This window comes from Prionailurus bengalensis, chromosome E2, assembly GCF_016509475.1.
Source record: "Prionailurus bengalensis isolate Pbe53 chromosome E2, Fcat_Pben_1.1_paternal_pri, whole genome shotgun sequence".
Classification (NCBI taxonomy): domain Eukaryota; kingdom Metazoa; phylum Chordata; class Mammalia; order Carnivora; family Felidae; genus Prionailurus; species Prionailurus bengalensis.
In genome coordinates this window covers 29,162,145-29,175,024 of record NC_057352.1, presented here as the reverse complement: position 1 = coordinate 29,175,024, position 12,880 = coordinate 29,162,145, and the positions used below count along the sequence as shown (strand labels likewise).

Sequence of the window (12,880 nt, the reverse complement as noted above, 5' to 3'; positions counted from 1 at the left end):
TCGGGACCAGAGCTTGGAAATGCCCAGTTACTCCAAGAAACGACAGGGCGCCATGCTCCCACGAGGTAACCCAGAGACCGTCAGCCCGTCGCCCAGAGCAGGGAAAGTCTGACAGGTTTTCCAAAGCAGTCGTAACGAGGTGGGAGGCTGGACAAGGGTGTGCGCTCCCAGGGAGAGCTCTTCCCCCAAAGGAACCTTCCATCCTGGCACCCGCAACAACGTTATAGAGGTTGTGCTCAACCCCAGCTGTCCCGTAACCCGAAACCCTTCCCCAAAGAAATCAAGGAAAAGGAACCATAAAAATTTAGTTTTAATGATACAGAAATAGTATATAGTACATTTCTTTCCACAGCAGAGCACTTCATTCATCTCTAAAAAGTTTAACAAAATTAAGGCTAAATCAGAGCAATCTGATCGTAAAGGGATAGTTTATGTGGTGTTATTTTTAAAGAAATGTCTTCATAAATACGGCATATTCTTCAAGCCAAAAAGAAAAAAACAATGGTTGAACAAGACACCAGATACGCGAAATGCAGTACAAATGTGCTCCTTTATACCCATTTACGAATAACCTCGACTTCCCTGGGAAGTTCCAAACGGGCTTAAAAAAGAAAAAAAATGCTTGTGACAGGACACTAAGACTCTCTGGAGTTAAAACTCAACGGTACTGCAGGCCATTTTACAGAACAGAACCAGTGACGGTCAAGTCTCCAACCTCCTCTCTCCAGAAAAAGTACCAAGCAAAAGCGGACAGTACTTAAAAGTGCAAGAGAGATGTGAGGCCTGGGGTGCTTGGAAGGACAGCCCTCCTCCCTAACTGGCCCTTCCCCTGACCTCGTGACAGGGAGACTAACATACTGTGTGGTCAAACAAAGACGCCCAAGACCGAAGGTCCGGAAACCACGCGGGCTCTGGAGTGGCCTGCAAACGCCAGCCCTACTGCGGTCGGGAGGGAGCATCCCCTTACCCACATCCCCACTACCCTTGGGTCCGGTGCTGGTTGGCTGTTGACCACTGCTTTCTGACTCCGGAGACACCCTGCAGCTGCCCCAGCATGTAGAATGAGACGAAGGGCCCCCTTTCCTCTTTTTCCCTCCGGTGAAACTTCTAGAAGCAGAACAGACTGGTGCAGCCTCCGCTCCCCGCAGGCAGCCTCGCCCTCTACAGCCCTGGTCTCTCTGAGCGGTGACGCAACCTGTCCCCGCCCCCGCCCCCGCCCCAGGAGGCGCACAGGAGCTCTGTCTTCCGTGAGCCCCGTGTACCCCCATGCGGGAAGGGGTTGACCTTCCGTCCTTCCCCCCTCCCCTCTGTGCACTGGCTTCCACGTTCACACGCTCTCCTCCTCCACACGCCCCACCCGCCTCGGGGGGGTCCAAGCGTTCCTCTCGCTGAAGGGGGGTCGTGGGTGCGTGGCTAACATCACTCACTGCCAGAGAAGGAGGACTTCTATTTAACGTTAAGCATCACACTCCACCTACTTTAACAAGGACATTTTTGGCTTCATGACAAGGGGCCCCATTAGCCCAGAGGAAAGTCTTCTCATACAAATGTTAAAGGTTTCATCCTAAAGTAGCAGATAGTGAGAAACGATTCTTTACTTTCATGCCACAGTTTTGTTTCTCCCGTTTCTTTGGTACCCAGAGCGAGCCTCGGTTTCCCCCTAAAGAAATAAAATGGAAGACAAGTGTTCAGGCCAATAACATCAGATATCCTCTGAAGATCTGTGTGCTCCAAAGACCGCTAAAGCCTCTAGGAAACAGGGGGTTGAGGTATATGTATACTAAAATGCATTTCGTACGTAAATTCGTATGTAAACCCAGACAAACAATGTGACAAACATCCAACTGCCCCCATTTCTGTAATTACTGTGATAACATTACCTGACCGCACAATCACAAAAAGAAGAGATAATTTTGAGATCTTTTAGCTCAGTCGTTTTCAAATCTGGCCAGCGGTCAGGCTCCCCTCGCGGGGTCTTTTACTAACAAATTTCCTAGGCTCCACGCATGAAGAGTCAGACCCAACGGGCATGCCCGGGACCTAGAAGTTTGTATTTTTTTCCCCATGAAATTCGATATTCCAACGCCCTTGTTATACAGAGGACACTAAGGTCTAAAGAGATCAAGAAGTCCTCTCAGGCTAACAGTACGGGCCAGAGAAAAGGGTGGAACCAGGTCTCTTGTCCCCCAGTCCGTTAGTTTTTCTGTTGCTGTTTGTGTCCCAGCGCTTTCCCCGAGACCTGTCGCCCTCACACGTCACCAACATTTGTAGGGATCCCGTTGTCAGAAGTAGGTGTTAAGCTGTTTCGAGGCAAGGACCACATCTCCTATTCCTTCTGCCACAGTCCTAAATGTCCAGTGGCTCACATCTCTGCCTACCATCACCCAAGCAGGTGCAGAATTATCTAGCTGGATATCCAGCTAGAGGAGGGGAGTGAAGCCTGAACTTATGAAGACGCCAAGTTCAAACAACGGGACTTTGAATGACAATACAAGCTGCATAAGATTAATTACTATGTCTTTCCCTTGTTCCTGAATTATGTTAGGTGAAAAAATAAATGGATCCAAGGGACAGAAAGAAGCCATTTACCTATAACATTTGGCAAATGTGAATTATAAAGATCCTCAACTATTCTAAGGAGGTAATCCTCAGCAATTGTAACAACTATATGGTGCTGAATTTTGTTACTGTTTCTCTTGGTTTTCAGTGTGTTTTCTCAGTCTTAGGAAACATTCTTCCCGGACGGAGTCAAACTATAACTCCTTTATAAAGCTGACTGGGAGGGACGAAATACATTTAGCCTCTACATCACAACAGGGTTCCTCTCTCTCCCTCTCTCCCCCCAAATATACATATACATATATATATATATATATATATATATATATTGGGGGTAATACACACACACACACATATACACACACACACACACACACACTCTTACAAGTGTGAATTTAGTTGGAGGTGGGGGACCAGGACTCGTCATATTTTCTATTTGTAGCTATGAATCACAAACCATGTTATAAATAATTCTACTATATTGCCATCTTGATTTTGGATATGATAAGGAAAATGAGATCACCAACGCATTTTAAAAGCCAACGGGAACATGTTAGAGAACATCTAGGGCTAAAATGTAAATAAATCCGCAGATGCGTGAGCCACTGGTACCACACAGCCCAGCCCTGATGGCGCCCACTTCCCACGCAGCTGTGCCGGGGCAGGGACAAGGAGGGGCCGCCCAGAGGGACCGTCCAGGACCAGGGGGAGAGCCCAGCCCTCCACAAGGAGCACTGCGGCTGGCCCTGGCATCCCGAGTGCCTCCTGCCCCAGGCAACACTAAACAGACGTACGGGTCTACCTGAAGGAAATGTCCTTAGAGATAACTGACAGATGTGGCCCTGCCCCCTGGAAAGAGCCTCCATGCGGGGTGGGGGGGTGGAGGGAGATGGGGAGCCCCGGACGGCTCTTCTTCAAGTCTTCCGCCACAAGAGGCTGGGCAGGACATACCTTCTTGAACTTGCGTTTTAATTTTTACGGACAAGGAACTTTCTCTTCTTTTTTAACTCTTCAATTTATCTCATCTCATCTAGGTAGAGATTGCAATCAATCTCATCTAGGTAGAGATTCCTAGTCATTCCTCCAAATAATCTTTTCAAAAATCACATTGATACGCTCATTCATCCATTTATTCACTCAACACCTATTTACTAACGGGTGACTGGACTTACAGAAGATCAGAGCCTCAGACAGCGTGCACCCCAGGCCCTTCCCTTAGTACCCAAGGGGAGGGTCCGGGGGCAGGGGCAGAGCCAGCCCCACAGTCTGGGCTCCTCACCCCCAAACCCCTGATTCAGTAGCCACCTCCCCACCCCACCCAAGCATTTAGCAAAACCGCATGCAAAATGTATGTACTTTTTCATTTCAAAAATGAAAAAACTTACAAAATGAGTTTTTGTACCTTACTACAGTTTATAAAGCTAATGAATATTACCAAAATGGAATGATAGAACCAAAGCTAAACGAGACTTAAAAAAAAAAAAAAAAGTAATTGCAGGGTTTATAAAGATGCTTTCCACTTTGTTTTGACGTTAAATGTTTTATAAAGTCATATGCTATATACACATGACAACTTTTCTGTCTTTCTGCATGGTTAGGAAGTCTTTCCAGAAGGACAACAACGCCACAAAACGACACTCGAAGAAAACACAGACCATAGCACATTCCACAGCACTAACATTTATAATCTGTGGTTCTAGTCTACGACATCCACTTGGGCTCTAGACATACACTGTGGACATTAGCTGAGAAAACATCCATTTTCTACGTAATCAGAAGGAGGATAAAGCTGCTGCCAACATTTCCATAAAATATCGTAACTGCCATTATCTCCTGTGCAATCAAACTGCATTTGGTGAGCAGACTGGCTGAGCTCACTGAAGTTCTGGACGGTCTTGCAACAGGAGAGGTTTACACAGACAACACATCTCTTCAGGGAGGTTTTAATGAGTAGTCTATATTCAAATTTATTTTCTGATGGACCATATATTTGTGTAGAAATATATTTATCACCCCAATCCTTTAATAAAATGCATTGTGCCCGGTTCCATAAAATAGAGTTCCTTAACACCCCCCCAACAAAAACAAAACAAAAAACCAAAAAACAAAGAACCCCAAAACCTCTTAGCTGACAGTTACAACTATGAATGAAGAGCTTCAGTTGCTGTGCAGTCTAATCCCCAGGAAAATTACATCAAAAATAGACGTTTTATGACAAGATCACTTAGATCTATCTCAAAAGCAGAACAAATAGAAAACAACACCATGAATGGAATTTAAGTATTTTTCTGACCACTACTGCAGAAACACAGAAACTCGGCAGATTGCTGACATGCAGAAACCAGCAGTATACAGGAAAGAATTAACAAATCCAACTCAGTACGATTTTAATAACTGGATTGAAAGCAGACACTTAATAAAACCAAAATATTTCTTCCTCAAGGCAACCGTTAGCTAAAAGGAAAAATGATTTCATATCCTTGGTCCATAAAGAAGACACATTTATTTACATTCTCAATGGACTAAAAGAGGTTTTAAACTGTCACCATTAAAATTTTATGCTTCCAAAAATATCATATGATCAATGCACTTAACTTAAAGCTTCAGGGATTAATAAGTTCATTTAGACTTCTTAAAAAACCAACACAAACATACTTTCTAGAGTGCAAAAGGCTTCTTATTAAATACTTCAGTAACACAAAAGCAATTTGTTTTTTAAACACGGGAATCCTTTTCTGAAGGATCATCACCACAAAGGCATCCGTTGCCGGCAACGGATGCTGAACAAGACTGCCAGCTCAGGTAAAATGCAACACTAAAGCCTCGCATTCGGTTTCCGCCCCTGCCCAGATGACCCCACTTATTTGTACAGACTCATTGTTGGACTCTGGTACATGCACATGTACGCATCACAGAGAAGTCTTCGCGCACAGCCTTGGATTCTTCTGGAGTCCAAGGAGTGCAGGTCTTCCGGAGACATTTTCAAGTACTCTCCTACTTCCGGGCATGGGGTAACCTGAGGAATGTTGAAGCCATTCTGACCACCTACGGAAAAGAGGAAGAGCTCTATTGAGGGCAGTAAAGTTCTAAACCTTCTGCTGCCCTGACCTACCAAAGCGGTTTTACAATTCTAAATTTAGGGAAGCTGACTTTCCAGATCAGAAGGACCTGGTTTCACTCCTGATTTTTAAACGTTAAAGCCTCTTTTTAGCTCTTGACGGTTTTCTCATTTCTTGGGCTCGGAGAGGATTCTGGGGCCAACAGAATAAAGCTGGTAAAAGGAGGCAGATCCTGAGCAAAGTTCTAAACCCGCTTTGCAGGCTTGTCTGTATTCAGTTAGGGAACAGTGCCGCGTACACGTAAGCACGCATCCACCTCCTCGCATCCCGTGTCCCTTCCCAGACAGAAGCACCCCCACACGTCTCACCATGCGATCATCCAGTTTAGAGCAGATCTAGCAAAATGAATACTATTGCACTTCCAAAAATTTTAAACCTTTTGCTTCACACGTCATTAGAGTGAATGAGAACGCCGGGGGGTGTGGTGCTAGGTGCCCCCCAAAAGCCTCTCCCGGCCTACCCTCCCAACGGCCTTTCCCAACGTCTCACATCGGGATGCTTGTCAGTTACAGTAGAGCCCCTGGTACTGTACGTGGGCTCGTTAACGCATCTGTTAAATAATGCCTATGCATCCCAGAGAAGGGCCTAGAAGGGGTAGCATGCTCCCCATTTGGGGAAGAAACACGTTACCTGCAGAATAGGCTGATTTTTCCAAAGAAGACATTTATTCTAGTCTTTGCTTTGTCATTTAGAAGACAACGTAGTTCAGTATAAAAAACATAAGCACTGAGGTCAGAAAGACATCGTTAAATACAAACTGTGTGACCTTAGGCACCTTAGCTTCAGCCTCAACAACAGAGAAAGAGGAGTGATCCCCATCTTGCAGGGATTTTGCGGGAGACTCAGTGTGCTTCCCAGAGAGCTCGGCGCATAGGCGCCCGATAAACGGTGACCATGGCTCGAACAGAAAACGGGGGGAGCGCGAAAGTAAAAGAAGACGAAGCCGAAAGTAAAACCTCTCAGCCCTAAAATGAGAATTCTAGGATTCTTTTTACAAAAATCACCTGTGTGTCAAAATATCACAACGATATTATTCCTTAGTTTAGTAATGCTGTCTATGCATTTCGAGACGGTCGGCCTGTGCCCCCAAGATACTCCTCGAAGGCTTTTCGCACACACCCTTCTACTACTCAGCACAGACGACCCACCGCCAACTATCCCAGCACAAAGGAGGAAAGGGCCACAGGGAGAAGAAAGGCATCTGAGGTACCATCTCGATCGGCCATGCTGTCAAAGAAGAGCCAGGCAGAGTCGTCCTTCCCGTACTTCACGAAAGCAACATAGTGGCTCGTTTCTATGCAGAGGACAGCAAACAGTTCCATCTGCTGGCAGGGGATGCAGCCGTGCCTCCAGTCCCAGTCGGGTAAATCTTTGGGAAGCGACACTGGGTTGTATTTATGGTTCAGTCTCTTGGGATGGAGGTGGACCTGAAACGGAACAGGAAGGGAAAGTCGCTCACGGGCCAGACTCCGTGTGGCCGGCCAAGGGGCTCCACTTACTCTGACTAAGTTAGAGTAACTTACTATCCCTACAAACAGCAACCGAGTACTTTTAAAAAGCCCACCAAGTAAACAGAAGACACGGAAACAATCCCACTGGATTATGAATTCAAGTTAATAAGGACTCTGAAAACTTTCCAAAAACCTGAAATGTTTCCAACTTCAAATAATCTCCGATTTCAGAAGAGAACATCCATTGAGTGAAGTCACACTTACTTGGGTGTTGCAGGTTTTACAAAACTGCTTGATGTTTCCGGCTGAGATGTCGGGATCATCATAACACTCTCTACACTCGTACATGGCGAGCCCCCCGCAGATCCGGCACTGCCTGGGGGCTAAAGCGGTAGGGGCGAGAGAGGGGTCAGGGGGCCTTTAAACACGTATTCTCCCATCAAAAGGGTTAAAAGGAAAAGTTTAAGCTTTATTAAGGACTTAGATTCAAACAGGTCTGTCCTTCCCGGTCCCCATGAATGTTACTGTATTTCCTTGGACACAGGATATCTTTAAAGACATTTTCTCTGATCAAGTGACCATTTTTTATTTAAAAAAAATTTTTTTTATTACATTTATTTATTTTTGATAGAGACAGAGCACAAGTCGGGGAGGGACAGAGAGAGAAGGAGCCACAGAATCCGAAGCTGGCTCCAGGTTCTGAGCCATCAGCACAGAGCCCGACGCGGGGCTCGAACTCACAAACCGTGAGATCATGACCTGAGCTGAAGTCAGATGCTCAACCAACTGAGCCACCCAGGCACCCCTCAAGTGAGTGCAGGGGCACCTAGGTGGCTCAGTCGGTTAAGTGTCCAACCCTTGGTTTCAGCTCAGGTCATGATCTCACGCTTCGTGGGATTAAGCCCCATGTCGGGCTCTGTGCTGACAGTGTGGAGCCTGCTTGGGGTTCTCTCTCTCCTCTCTCTCTGCCCCTCCCCTGCTCACACTCTCTCAAAATAAATAAATAAATGTTTTAAAAAATTAAAAATAGTATATTCTAGGGTGTTTTCACATGATTAAAAAATGCCTACTGATGAAAATTCAAAGATACAGCAAAGTACAAAGAGAACTACAAGCATCTACAATTTCAGTTAGCAAGAGGCAACCACTGTCCACACTACTGTGAGTTTTCTCCAATGACTGACTTATACCTCCATATTTACATAAACCGTGTGTGAGTGTGTGTGTGTGTGTGTGCGCGCGTGTCTCCTCTTACAGGAAGTATCAACACACTTACCTTTTCACTTAGCTTTACATCATAACCACCTTCTTACATTTTGGTCTTCACAAACACAAATTATAATGGCAGTACTCCATTGTACAGAGTCACGAAAATTCATTTAACTACTCTCCTCTCCTATTGTTTCTGATTTCTTAATCATGAGACAATAAATACATTTGCATAGAGAATATTTACTTCCATCTCTGATTATTTTCTCAGAATATCTAGGACTGAAAGTACTAGCTTAATATTTCCAGGCTCTTAAGATACTAAATTGCCTTTCAGAAGAACTGTATCCTGTAAGACTCTTACTCATAATTAATGAGACTGGCCTATTTCTGAAAAACAAACAAAACTGGGGTCCCTGGGTGGTTCAGTCGGTTAAGCGTCCGACTTTGGCCCAGGTCTTCATCTCGCAGTCTGTGGGTTCCAGACCCACATCAGGCTCTGTGCGGACAGCTCAGAGCCTGGAGCCTGCTTCGGATTCTGTATCTCCCTCTCTCTCTCTGCCCCTCCCTCACTTGCTCATGCATGCGCGCGTGCTTTCTCTCTCTCTCAAAAATAAACGTTAAAAAATTTTTTTGAAAAACAAACAAAAAATCTTATACTTACTGTCTTCAAGTAAATCAGTTATATTTAATTCCAGGGAAGGAAAAATTTTTTTAAACAGTTTAAAGTCTTTTCCAAATCGAGGCATCTGAATAATGAGACATGATGGTGCCTAAAAACAAGATATATATATTTTTAGAATCAAAGTGCTGAAAAAAAATGTTCCCTATGAAACTGAAGCAGCCATGGCTGGCACCCCAGGGTGTGGTGCCGCCATGATATCGATGGCCTGCGAACGGGATCCGAGCCTGAAAGTGGAGCGTCAGGGCAGGGCACCAATGAGCTGCAAATTTTCAGGATCCCTTCCACGGACACCCAGAGGTCAGGCAGTTCCACAACCCTGGGACACTAAGAGTAAGACAACAATCTAACATTCTACTGTGGGTTTATATTTAAAATCAACGTTTTAGAAAACTTGTTTTGAGGGGCGCCTGGGTGTCTCAGCATCCGACTTCGGCTCAGGTCATGATCTCACGGTCCGTGAGTTTGAGCCCCGCGTCAGGCTCTATGCTGACATCTCAGGGCCTGGAGCCTGCTTTGGATTCTGTGTCTCCCTCTCTCTGCCCCTCCCTCACTCAGGCTCTGTCTCTCTGTCTCAAAAAGAAAAGAAAAGAAAAGAAAAGAAAAGAAAAGAAAAGAAAAGAAAAGAAAAGAAAGGAAACGAGAAAGAAAAAGAAAGAGAGAGAGAGAGAGAGAGGGAGGGAGGGAGGGAGGGAGGAAGAAAGAAAGAAAGAAAGAAAGAAAGAAAGAAAGAAAGAAAGAAAGAAAGAAAAGTTGTTTTGACAAGTACAATAAAGAAGCTGTTGTCACCAAAGGACACCATTCCTTATATTTCAACAGATAACTGTAACTGTTCAAAGCTTTACCAGAACATTCTTTCAGAAACAAGTACAATAAAAGTGAACCACAAGCATGTACTACTAAGATCATGAAGATATTCAGTAAACAGCAGAAGAAAAATAATTTCTATCACTTGTTCATTAACAGACCAATATAAGTGAATTTGTCTCTTGTTGAAGGAAAAGTAAACGTTCTTTTTTGATATACTTGGCTGATACGTTTACATTAAATATTAAGCTGGGTAAAATGAATGACAATTTTTAAAAAATCGTAAGTCTTCCCTTTGCTTTAAACACTACTTAAAAGTTTTCAAGTTACAAATTAGTTTTATATTTTCTTTGGCACCAAAAATCCAAAAAGTCCAATCTTAATTCTAAGACGTTTTCTACCAGGACACAACTGAACCTCTGAACTTTTTTTTTTAATTTGTGTTTTGCTAACAGTTTATGTGTTCTCAATGGGGCAAGGTTAACAGTTATCGAATCTAGTAGTAGTCTTAAAAATACCAAGGACTGTCACGTAAAATACAATCATCACTAACCTCTGCAAACTTCAGGTTACTGTTGATAAAAGACCATTCTAACAATTGCTGAATTGTAGGAACTCCAACTTTCTCATTTTTTTCCATAAAAATTTGATAGAAGTAACAATCTTGCACTTTTTGACCTGCTGACCTAAAAACACACAGGAAAAAAACATTTATTTACAAAATGCTTAAATGAGAATGTGAAGCTGTCCCAGCAGCATTTGAGGACAGAGAACGTATGAGGTTGCAGGTGTAATCCTGGGTAGGTGGAACACCAGGTGAAAGACAGTAATTTAGATTAAGTGTACTTTGCATAAAACCTTAAAAATGAGTTCTTATTTCAGTTTTCATATTCAAAAGTTCCCGTAGTGATCAGCAGAAAAATAAGGGAATACCATCTGCAGTCAAAGAAGCACTGTATGAACAATAATAACCAGAAGCTAACTTGGTTTCAATGTATCTGTCCACATCTAAAAATCATTTTTAATCAATAATCCATTAAACTATTGACTGAGTGTTTAAAAGTTAAACTGCATTTAATGCTTGAAACAGGAAAACAAACTCTTATATATCTGAATGGGGCAGACCCTTGAAGTCCTTCTAGACCAAACTTTTCATTTCTGAAATGAAGGTCTGGAGATCTAGGGAAAAATAATCATTGCTTCCCGGCAACTTAAAGCAGCACTACGTGTGGAAACCAGGTGCCCTACCAACCACTTATTATTCCTTCCATGAAAGCATGCTGTCTCTTTAGATGGTCGCTCATTTATTCAACAAAGGCCAAGTAAGCTCCTTCCATGCGCCAAGCACAGTGTTACCATTAAACATTTTGCTTTTACATATTTTACTAGAGAATGCCATTAGCCTTTAAAACTAACTCTACCAGGGGCGCCTGGGTGGCGCAGTCGGTTAAGCGTCCGACTTCAGCCAGGTCACGATCTCGCGGTCCGTGAGTTCGAGCCCCGCGTCAGGCTCTGGGCTGATGGCTCAGAGCCTGGAGCCTGTTTCCGATTCTGTGTCTCCCTCTCTCTCTGCCCCTCCCCTGTTCATGCTCTGTCTCTCTCTGTCCCAAAAATAAATAAACGTTGAAAAAAAAAAATTTTAAACTAACTCTACCAAAAGGATTAATTATCTTTAAGTGTATGATTTATCTTTTCAGCAGAATTTCTGGGTACAGAATTAGCCTACTTATAGCCAGATTTCAAGTTTTTATAGAAAATTACTAACATGGTTTTCATAATGAAACAGCTATTCAGAGACAAACCTTCAGAAACCCTCAGTTTTCCAAAGCAACTTACACCTGAAATAAACAAAACTTATTTGTTAACAAATCCAGGAGATTCATGAGAACCCACCACAAATAATCACAAATGATAATCAAAAAACCTGAAGGTTATGCTGTTATCGGTATTTTAATTGGTTGTTGATGACTGTAGGAGACCAGCATTTTTCTGTGAAAGCCAAAAGCATAAAAAAATTTTACAGGTAACAGGAAAAAAAATAAGACAGGAAACTAAGAAAGCATAAAGCAGCAGAGGTCAGTAGTCGTGAGAACTCGAAATAATAACAGTGACAAGGAAGGAGAATCGTGGTTGATGGGGACCCCCATTGAGAGAAGAGAGCCAGAAGTGACTATGTAAGCCCAACAGTTTTGTGATATTGAAGCAGAAGGATTAGGAGCCTGGGTGGAGGCTGGGGAGGGGAAAAAAAAAAAACCCAGCAAGCACTCAAGTCTCATTACTGTAGTTTTAGAAGGCTAAAACCCTAGAATAATTAGCTGGTCATTAAGACACACAAATACAAGAATGACAAGAAAGCTGGTGCTATTGTACAACACTGCAAATTTAGATTGCTTGTTTTCCACTAAGAAAATCTAGAAGCAGAAGGGTACAAAGGTTACAATAGCCTTAGAATAAAACAGACATCGACGGAGAAGATAAAAACATTCGTGGAATTGTAGGATATCAGTCTGTCTACCTTCATAACACAGACCTTAATGGGTAGCCACTAAAATTCTTTACAGGTTCTGGGTTATCTTGCACTGTGGAATAGAATATATCTGTGTAACAAGAATACCCAGACCATGTTCTATAATGAGAAGTACTCGGTAACACAACCTGACAATTGTCCTGTATCTTTGCTTCTTGTTGCCGATTTGATTCCATTACTTTTCTTGGCACGCTTCACCTCCGTGCCCTATCCTCTCGTTAGTGGCTATGATTTTAGTTTCACCTTCTCTTGAACACCCCACACAGAATTAGTCACCATTACCCCTACTATCATTACCATTGTTTTTTGAGTATGAAGGCTTAGTTTACCCACATTTACGACCTTGACTCGTCCTTGTTTCTTGCATACTACTCCTTTATTCTAAATTCAGCTTGGACTTACTACAGTACATCCTGTGATAGGTCACTGAGTTAGACAATTCAGTCCTGGTTCTTCTAGCTCAGGAATTCTGTGCATCTTTCTTCTTAGAACGTAAGTCTGCCCCAAATTCTGGAAAACCTTCAGT

At 43.3% G+C, this 12,880-nt stretch overlaps 1 protein-coding gene across 9 annotated transcripts in view; it reads right to left on the bottom strand.

Moving 5' to 3' along the window:
- Positions 1 to 291: 291 nt before the first annotated feature.
- The window catches only part of CYLD (CYLD lysine 63 deubiquitinase), a 68,926-nt gene continuing 56,337 nt past the window's right edge, over positions 292 to 12,880 (bottom strand). For all 9 annotated transcript variants that reach the window (XM_043599186.1, XM_043599187.1, XM_043599182.1 and 6 more), the window contains 5 exons: positions 10,381 to 10,513; positions 9,003 to 9,111; positions 7,394 to 7,512; positions 6,889 to 7,105; positions 292 to 5,604 (listed from right to left, as the gene is read on the bottom strand). In XM_043599186.1, coding sequence (XP_043455121.1) covers positions 5,420 to 5,604; positions 6,889 to 7,105; positions 7,394 to 7,512; positions 9,003 to 9,111; positions 10,381 to 10,513 — 763 coding nt within the window. In that variant the 3' untranslated portion in view covers positions 292 to 5,419. The remainder of the gene's footprint in view (positions 5,605 to 6,888; positions 7,106 to 7,393; positions 7,513 to 9,002; positions 9,112 to 10,380; positions 10,514 to 12,880) is intronic.